This window comes from Urocitellus parryii, chromosome 7 (genome assembly GCF_045843805.1).
Source record: "Urocitellus parryii isolate mUroPar1 chromosome 7, mUroPar1.hap1, whole genome shotgun sequence".
NCBI lineage: Eukaryota > Metazoa > Chordata > Mammalia > Rodentia > Sciuridae > Urocitellus > Urocitellus parryii.
The window spans coordinates 127,726,332-127,735,839 of record NC_135537.1 but is presented as its reverse complement, the minus strand read 5'-3'; the positions used below and the strand labels follow the sequence as shown (position 1 = coordinate 127,735,839).

Below are 9,508 nucleotides of genomic sequence, written 5' to 3'. Positions count from 1 at the left end.
GGGCCACAGACTGGAGGGGAGGTGGTGGGGAGTGGAGTGTGATGGGAAGGATATCAGAAACAGGAGGAAGAATTAACTGGTGGGTTGCTAAAGATGCTTTGGTTTGTAGGGTGCTGTGCTGGGGTTCAGAGGCCTCTCTCTTGGCCCTGGGCATGCGTGTGTGTGTGTGTGTGTGTGTGTGTGTGTGTGTGCACCTGCAGGCGTTGAAGTGGGTGAGAAGAGCGTAGCAGTTGGCATCAGGGTTTCTTCTCCTTTATCTTTTCCTTCACTTTTTGAGGCTCGTACTGGATCAGTCGCAGAATATCCTTGTTGGCCATGGTTCCCTCGATGAACTCTTGCTCTGTAAGTTTATCTGTTCATGGGGGTGGAAAGTATCAGTCAGGACTGGCTGTCTCAAGCTGCAAAGAGGCTGACATCCAGCCAGCATGCCTAGTCGGTGTGTATTTGTTGTGAACATACTGAATACTCAATGTTTCCAAGGATCCCCCCAACCCCACCCCAGATACCCAACTCCTCCCCAAGATCCTCAGACTTCACTATGAACCAGAAACAAGATCAGTGTCTGGCACTGCACAAGACCCCAAGATACCATTCTTGTGCTATGTGTCTCTTCTGAGAGGCCTGTACCCCTGCCTTGCTGGCTATTACATATTTAGATAATTATTAATAATAACTATTACTGTTAATTGGTGTATGTTCAATATTGCCCCAAGTCTCATGCCTCAAATTCTGGAAGAACATCTACAGAGCTGAGCAAAGCCAAATGACATGGGGGGGCAGGCCCAGGGTCTTGGTAGAGGAACCACTTCCTCAGGGAGCAGGGAGTGAGAGTCGAAGGGACCATGACATGCCAGGGAAAGGCTGGCTTGTGGAGGGTCTCATTGGTTCTCATGGTGCACAGGCTGTCCCATGAGTCCTGGCTGAGAATCCTTCCCATGCATCCAGCCCCATGTCCCCCAGCCTGATTTACCTCCTCGTTTGGGATCAGAACTGCAGGTGAACCTTGCTCCCCCAGCCTGGCCCAGCTTCCCAGTGCTTTTACTAGATACCTACTGAATTTAGTTGGACTCAGCTACATGCATGGTACTGAGCTCCTTCTCTTTATTACGTACCAGATGCTCCTGTGCTTGGAGTTGGGGTCATTGCAGGAGGCAGAAGGTGGGGTATGGCACAGAAGATAGCTAAAGTCCCTCCTGAGGAAGGTTCTAGTCTGGCGGGAAAGACAGTCTCATGCAGAAATAACTGAACAATGAGACAGATGTTCCTTTCTACTCCTGGTTGAATGCTCATAGTGCGTAGCACATAGTAGGTGCTCAACGAAGTGTTCATAGACTGAATTCTGTTTCCATTGGCTAAATTCCTGGGCCTTGGGGGGGGCAGCCTTAATCCCTTTTGGGTTAGGATCCAGGATGGTAGCCTGCTTGAGTCTGGATGGTGATATTTGGGTTTATAATCCCAACTGCCCACGGCAGCCCAAACTCCCACCATCAGAGTCTGACACTGTAGTGACGAGTCGTCTCCAGATGGGCCACGGGAAAACGCACCCACCTGGCCCAACAGGAGCAACAGCACCTGCTTCTGCCATGCTCAGTTGGGTCAGTTTTAAACACAGGGGGGTTAAAGGTGCTGGGAGACGAGGTGCCATTAGGGCTGGACTGGGGTGAGGTAAGGGATGTGTCTGGGAATGGAATCTAAGGAAGTGCTCACATTCAGGTCCTGTGAGCCCCGAGTGGGCGCCTGAGATGGGTGCCTGACCCCTGTGGTTTGCAGCCCTCACAGGACACCAACTCTTCCAGTCAAAGCCATGAGCATCCTGGACAAAAAGCCCTGGTTACCAAGTTCTAGAATCCATCACTGCCTTCAACACACTTTCCACGGACTGCTTCCCGTCAAACACTGAACAGGGAAGGGGCACCAGGACAGCCCACTGGGGATGTCCCATTGGCTGTGACAACATCTTCCTGCTGTTGAGGACTAGACTCACCCACCCTTCCTTCTTCTCCTCTCCCCCTGACAGGGGTCAGATCTGCAGGACAGTCTGGCAGCTTGCCCAGCCAGCCTCCTCCGGACACTGTTCCTCAGTGGCCTTCCTCCCAATACATCCCAGACAGTCTAACTGCAATCTAACCCTATGTTAGTGGTGCTTTTTGAACCATCCAAACTAACCTACCAGAGTAAACTCAGATCAATGTAGATTCCACTGACTTGGGCACTTGAGGCTAATTGAGGGCGAGGCTGCGCTATGGTTTGCCCTTGTTCTAACTCTGCAGAAAGCCTTTTTAAAAACAAGTAAACTGAGGTGTCTGAAAACAGACTCCATTTAATGAGAAACCGGCCATTTGTATACCAACGGCTAATGAGCTTACCGCCTTCACGCGTTACTCTTCCTTAAATGTAGGTTAACTTTGTTATTAACAAAAAACATTATTCTTCAACAGTGCTCTGTGTTTTAGGACTTTCCTTCTCCCCCAGGGAACCCCAAGTGGCAAATCAGCTCTGGGGTGGCAGCATAACTGGTCCCTGCTGAGCCCTCTAGCCATCCCCCCTGCCTCAGACGCCTGCAGACAGCTCTGGGTGCATGTGTGGTAACATGAGCATCCCCCTGGGTGCTGTGACTCAGAGGAGAGGGTCTCCTTGGGGTCTCCCCGAAAAAGCCTGAGACTGTAAAATCAAATGCAATGAAGAAAAAAGGGATTCACCATCATCTTTCTTTCCAAAGTACGCCCAGATCTTCTCAGCCCGCTTTTCTGGTGTGTTCTCATCATCTGGAAGGAGCTTTACATCCTCAGGACTGATCATTTTGAAAATTGCCTGTACCAGACGGAGAGAAAAAAACTTGTTAGGAAAGCCCTCAGGGACTGGGAACCCTAGGAACACCCATGCCTTACATCATGTGCACAAATCGACTCAAAATGGACTAAACCATTAACTATAAATCCTAAAAGGGAACATAAGAGAAAAGCTCCCTGGTCTTAAAGATGATGTTTGAACAAGTGGGATCACATCAAGCTTAAAAAACTTGTGCACGGCAGAGGGACCCAAGAACAAAATGGAAAGGTAACCTATGGAACAGGAGAAATTATCTGCAAACCATATATCTGATAAGAGATTAATATCCCAGATATACAAGGAGCCCCAACAACTCAAGAGCAAGAGAACAAGTTAACTCCATTTAAAAAATGACAAAGAACCCACATAGACGTTTCTCCAAAAAAGACATATTGAATGGCCAAAGGTTTACAAAAAGATGTTGAACATCATTAATCATTTTGGAACTTCATATCCAAACCACAGTGAGCTGTCACTTCCTATCTGTTAGGATGGACACCATAAAAAAGATAAGAAGTAATAAGTGTTAGCAAGGGTGGAGAAATGGGAACCCCTGCACATTGTCGGTGGGAATGTAGATTGGTATGGCCATGGTGGAGAACACATTAGGGACCTTGAGCCACCTCCACCACAATGTCCCTTTCTCAGTGCCAAGCAGCCTGGGGCACTGGCTGTAAGGCAGTGATTGCAGCACAGATGCATAGGTCCTATTGAAGCAAAGTTCCTGGGGAAGGGTGGGGGTCTTCTGCATTGTTTGAGATTCTCCTAAGGGATAGGAAATAAGGGGAAGGGGTGAAAAAGACTTTTACTTCTTGTTTTGTATCTTTCTGTTTGAATTTTCTAGTCATATAGCCACAATAGTTTCATTTTGTTAAAAAATGCAAATGAGAAATAAAAACTTTGCAGCGATAATCCCACAGGACCACTAAGTTGGAGTTTGGGAGCCACTACCACAGACCCCACAGCCAACAGGTTTTAGATGGCTTCCTCCGAGTCCAGCAGGATTGGCTTATGGTAATAATGGCTAACACTGGTTGAACACTTATGTGCCACTGTTCTGAGCATTTTCACACCTAGCCCTCACAGCAGCCTTACAAATTAGGTATTATTGGCCTCATTTTACAGATGAAGAAACTGAGACCACTTGTCCAAAGTCTCCCCAGAGTGCAGAGATTCTAACCCAGGCGATTTAGTTCTAGAACTTGCAAACTTTGTGTGACTTCAGAGTCTTCTCATTTCCCTGTTGCTGGAGAGCACAGGCAGGTGAGGCTGGGGAAGGGGAAGGGATGACCTTTACAAAGGTCTTCCCAAGGCACAGGAAGCCCCTCACTTATTCTCGCCCTCAGAGAGGGGTACAGAGAAAGGCTCAGCTCTGGGCTAAAGGATCTGCCTCACCTTGTTAATCCTCTTCTCTAATCAAGGTACCAGGTGCTCAGCAAAGAGCAAAGCAGCAAGGGCCTTGAGACTATGGGACGAGGTAAAGGGACAAGTGACCTTGTGCTTTCTGCTCCAGGTTTCTAGGATTCTACTAGCTCGGTGACACCCAGAGTGGACACCAAGGTCCTTGGGCAGTCGGGCAGGCTCAGGGTCTCAGGCTCCCCAGAGCCTTCCTGAGATCACCTAGAGCAGGTCAGGTGGGGGCAGCATTGCCCATGAAATCAGCCTGGAATATGGAACAGCTTTGAGAAGTATTTTTTCAGCTTCCTGTGGCTAAAAAAAAAAAAAGAGTATCAAGGAAATGAACCCCAGTAGCTGAGGGTGGGCTTCAGAGTCCCCAAAGTGGACAGAAATACAGGTAGCTCCCAGGATAAGCCAGTCTGTCCTGAGCCACAGACCCCATGAGCAAGTGTGAAGGAGTGACCCACTGGCCACTCTGCCCCCCACACACATGGGCAGGGGGAGACAGATAGCCCCTAAGGAACCCTGGGAAAGACCACAGAAAGCATTAGATCCTCACCCTGGGAGTTTACATGGTTTTCTGGTGGCCACTTAGCTGGCTGTTATCAGAGCTGGGGCTAGAACTTATTACTCTCAGACCAGAACTGTGACCCTGATCTGGGGATCTGGTGAAGCGGAGGGCCTTGTGCCATGTGCAAAGCCTCAGTCTTTGACACCATCTTCTTCTCTCTCTCCCTTTTTTTTCCCCTTTCTCCCTTCACTCTCCTCCTCACCCCTTTTCCTCATGGAGCACCAACCTCCAGGCCTCTTCGTTTAGGTGTCTCTGGAGACTTGGTCCTCATCCCACACCATCCAGAGACCACTCGGCCAACCCAGAGGAGCTTGCTCATCTGACAGTGCAGTTGCCGCACGTCTGCCCTTAGCAGGAGACCTAAGCTGAGCTCAGAGGGCGACCATAAATAAAAGCTGCATGCTTTGCTATTTTATTTATGGTTTCTCCTAATAAGGGTGAAAAAATTCTGCAAATAAAAGCCTGATTACAAATGCACACACACAAAAAACGATATCAAGTATGAAAAATATTCTCCCTCCTCACAGGAATGGAATTAGAAAAACAAAGCACCATATTTCACCACATAATCATGACCACCACATTAACACACACACACACACACACACACACACACACACACACACACACATAAATATTCTGGGCATCTTCATCTTGCACCAAAGAGAGTTTAGTAATAAATGATTTTAAAGTAATACTGGTACATTTTTTAAAAAAGGAATTCATATAATAGTCACACCCCACTTTTTTTTTTTTTTTTGCAAAAAATTTAGACATAAAACCTGGGACAATTATGTAGTGAAATATAGTAAGTGAATGGAGTAGGGGACTAAAAAAGAATAAGTAAAAATATAGTAAAGGAAGGGAACTATAACTGATATCATAGGAAAAAATGAAACACTTTAATGTTCAAAAATATAGGAAATGTTTAAACAACCTCAAAACATTACCAGAAAGTGGAATTGTCAACAGCAGTTAAAAAATGTTTTTGAGGGCTGGAGGGTTGGGGCTTAGTGGTGGAGCACTTCACCTGTGTGAGGCACTGGATTCGACCCTCAGCACCATAAATAAATAAGTAAGTAAATAAATAAATACATAAATAAAGGTATTGTGTCCATCCACAACGAAAAATAATTTTTAAAATGTTTTTGAAAGAATTAAAATCAGCATATCATAATAATGCATGCATACCAATGTTTATAGCAGTATAACTCTACAACAGCCCAGTTAAGGAACCAGCTTAGGTGTCTATCAACAGACAAATGGAGAAAGAAAGTGTGGTACACACACACAATGGAGTTTTACTCAGTCATGAAGAAGAATGAAATCATGTCATTTGCTGGTAAAGGGGACAGAACAGGAGAACACTGAGCTGAGTGAAACAAGATGGACTCAGAGAGTCAAGGGTTGAATGTTTTCTCTTCAGAGAGAAATTAGAAATCATGAAGTATGGGTGTGGCGCCTTATGAAAACGGAAGGGAGAACAGTGGGGTAAGAGGAAGGAGAAGAAAGGGTGAGAGGAGGGATGGGGAAAGGGAGGAAGAGCAGAAGGAAATTAACCAGACTATGCCGTGTGCATCTCTGAACACGTCACAACGAATTCCACTTTTTATGCAGAACTGGAATGCACCAATTAAAAAATAAGTCAAAAAGAAAAGAAGGACGCTAAGATGAATGTAAAAAAAAATGTTTTTGAAGACTGTGTAGTGATAGATAAAATGCTCATGATAAAAGAAAAACGTGTGGTAAGAACCATATGTGATTATGTTACAGTTCTCAAATAGACTAAAATGATATAGATAAAAGACTGGGAAGGCATAGAGTGATCTGTTAAACAGCAGTTTTCTCTGGATGTTGGGATTAGAAGCAATTTTAACTTTCTTTTGCATATGTTTCTAACTTTCATGGATTACTTATACATTAGATTAAAAAAAACATATTTTCAAGACACCTATAATATCCACAGCACATGATTTGATCTAGGGCGATATGGACAGAGGGGAATTCATGCTGAGAAATCTGAGGAGGGCAGGAGCCTATGAGCAACCCAGGGTACTTACTGCCAGTAAGTCTAGAACAGGGGACAGGCCAGAAGCTGAGGCTCAGGGCTGTAGAGGCTCTGGTGGGTGGGAGGACAAACACTAGGAGCAGGGTCCAGATTTCAAACGCCCCAACTGGGACCCGTTTTTACTTCATATTTGAAACATGGTGTGTGCTTAAATCTGATACTTAGTAGAATCTGAATGTGCACTGCTGACATTTTTTAATGAGATTTAATGAAGAAAGGGGAGGTGGGGGAAGAAAGAGGGATGGAGGGAGGAAAGAAGAAAAAGGAAGAGGAGAGGAAAGAAGGAGGGGAGGAAAATGGGAAGGAATACTGGAGGGGAGGAGGGGTGTGGGAGAATTCCAACTTGAATGCTTGGAAGCGCTCAGATTTTTCTAGAAAGAAAACTGAAGTTGTGGGAAAGTGCCCGGCCCTCTATTCCCATCAGCCTGGTGGAGACCCTTCCCTCCCTGCTCTCGCAACGACTGGCCTGGATCCCTTGCTCCCCGATCGGACTCCCCCCCCAGCTGCAGCAGCAGTAGCTGTGACAGGGACTCGGTCACCATGGGAAGGGGAGAGACCGACCATGACAATCTCCAGCACTTCGCTCTTGCTGATGGTCCCATTGCCGTCCACGTCGTAGAGGGAGAAGGCCCATTCCAGCTTCTGCGTGGGCTTGCCCCCAGTGGTCATGTGCAAGGCGACCACGTACTCCTTGAAGTCCAGGGTCCCGTCGCTGTTGGTGTCGAAGCTGCGGAACACGTGCTGGGCATAGGCCTTGGGGTCGGCGTCGGGGAAGAATTTGCCATAGATGCTCTCGAACTCCTTCCTGGAGATGCGGCCGCTGGGGCACTCCTTCAGGAAGGACTGGTACCAGGCACACAGCTCCTCCTCTGTGAACTTGGTGTTCAGCTGCAGATCCTCCAGGATCTCCTTGGACAGGGCCCCGCTCTTGCTGTTCCCCATGGGTGAGGGAGAGTGGGCGCCGGCTGGGCAGGTGGGTGGGACGTGCCTGTCCTCCTGGCTGTCCCGGCTCTGTGCACTAGGAGATGGAGACTGAGATGCTGGCGGATTAGGAGGATTAGGAGTTCTTCCCAGTCCTTGGAGGAAGGAGGAGGGGACCCAAGACTGGGGGTGGGGACAGTGGCTTTCCAAACCATCCTGAGATTAAAAGAGCTGAGAGCAGGCCAACCATTCATCTTAGCCTCCTGAAAGGAAAAGATGGGAGGGCAAAGATCCTCCGGACCCTAAATCCAGCCCTCCAAGGGTTGATGGTCGCTGCTTGTTTTTGTCGCACTAACTCCTGCAGGGGCAGGTAGGGCACCGCACACTGCGCCTTATAATGTCGTGTTTAGCAAAGGGGCTGAAGCCAGCCTGCTTTAAATCCCAGCTTTGCTACTTAAATAGCTGTGTGACCTCAGGTATGTTTTTTAACCTTTCTCCGCCTAGGATGCTCTCCTAATCCTACGCTTGAGTCACCTCTTGGTTTAAATATCACCTTCTCAGCAAGGCCTATAGGAACCACTCTATTTCTAACCCCATGTCCACTGGCACACCCCACACTGTGCCTCCACCAGAATGAAAGTTCCAGTAGGGGGAAGAGATCTCATATTGCTCCTGGTGCATCTCCATTGACGAAACAGAGCCTAGCAGGTTTGGGCCCTCAGGAGATATTTCTTGAGTGAATGGGTATTGTTGTGTCTGTCTCATTGTCATTATGAGGCTGAAATGAGTGTGTCACGCTTCAAAGAGACCAAACCCTATCAAGGCAAGTGCTGAACACCCGTGGAAGGTCCCTGACTTAATGATGGTTCCACTTGCAATTTTTTGACTTTACGTTTGTGCAGAAGTGTACCCAGACAGACAGCCATTCGGGCTTCCACCTTCAATACAGTATTCAATAAACTGCATGAAATATTCAACACTAGCCAGCTTCCATGGTGCGTGCCTGTCATCCCAGCTACTCAGAAGGCTGAGGCAGGAGGACGGCAAGTTCAAGGCCAGCCTGGACAACTTAGTGAGACCCTGTCTCAAAGTGGAAAATGAGAAAAGGACTGGAGATGTGGTTCAGTGGTAAAGAGACCCTGGGTTCCTTTCCCCAGGGGAGGACTGGGGGAAGGAGAGAGATGGGAGGGAGGGAGAGAAGAGAGTTTTGCCCAAGCCTAGGCTAATATAAGTGTTCTGAGAAGGTTTAAGGCAGGCCAGGCTAAGCTATGATGTTTAGGAGGTGTGCTAAATGCATTTTTTTTTATCTACCATATTTTCAACTTACATTGGGCTTATCAGGATGTAACCCCACGGTAAACTGAGAAGCCAGCATCTGCATGAATTTTGTTATTATTTATCAATAACCACCATCAAAAATGACACTAGCAACAGGGAGGCTCAGCCAGCAGGTGGTGAGTGAGCGAAACCAGGGGACCAGGGAAGCAGTAGTAGGAGTGAGGGCTTTGTCACACACAGAATGTGGCCATTCAACTGTGGTCATATGGGATGGTGACCCAGTTGTGGCATCATGATGTGCGTTTTGGGGGGTTTTGTTCATGGTTCCTGGCTCATACTTTCCATAGCTCTTGTTATTTTCTAACGGTCGAGAACAATGTTGGCATGCTTCGGGCCTCAAAAACAATCTCGAGGGCTGGGGATGTGGCTCAAGCGGTAGCGCG

At 47.4% G+C, this 9,508-nt stretch overlaps 1 protein-coding gene across 1 annotated transcript; it reads right to left on the bottom strand.

Annotated features, from left to right (window-relative positions):
• Nucleotides 1-236: 236 nt before the first annotated feature.
• Rcvrn (recoverin) lies at nt 237-7,808 on the bottom strand. Its single transcript, XM_026390674.2, has 3 exons — nt 7,428-7,808; nt 2,700-2,811; nt 237-352 (listed from the first exon to the last, which is right to left on the bottom strand). Exons 1-3 carry the CDS (start codon nt 7,806-7,808, stop codon nt 237-239), a joined length of 609 nt encoding a protein of 202 aa, XP_026246459.1.
• Between the last annotated feature and the right edge of the window lie 1,700 nt (nt 7,809-9,508).

Excerpts from the sequence above, each read along its gene's own strand:
- Rcvrn (XM_026390674.2), bottom strand. The coding sequence starts at position 7,808 with ATGGGGAACAGCAAGAGCGGGGCCCTGTCCAAGGAGATCCTGGAGGAT. Across the intron at positions 2,812-7,427 it reads AAGTGCTGGAGATTGTCATG|GCAATTTTCAAAATGATCAG; the intron begins GTCGGTCTCTCC and ends CGTCTGGTACAG. Across the intron at positions 353-2,699 it reads CTTTGGAAAGAAAGATGATG|ATAAACTTACAGAGCAAGAG; the intron begins GTGAATCCCTTT and ends CCCCATGAACAG.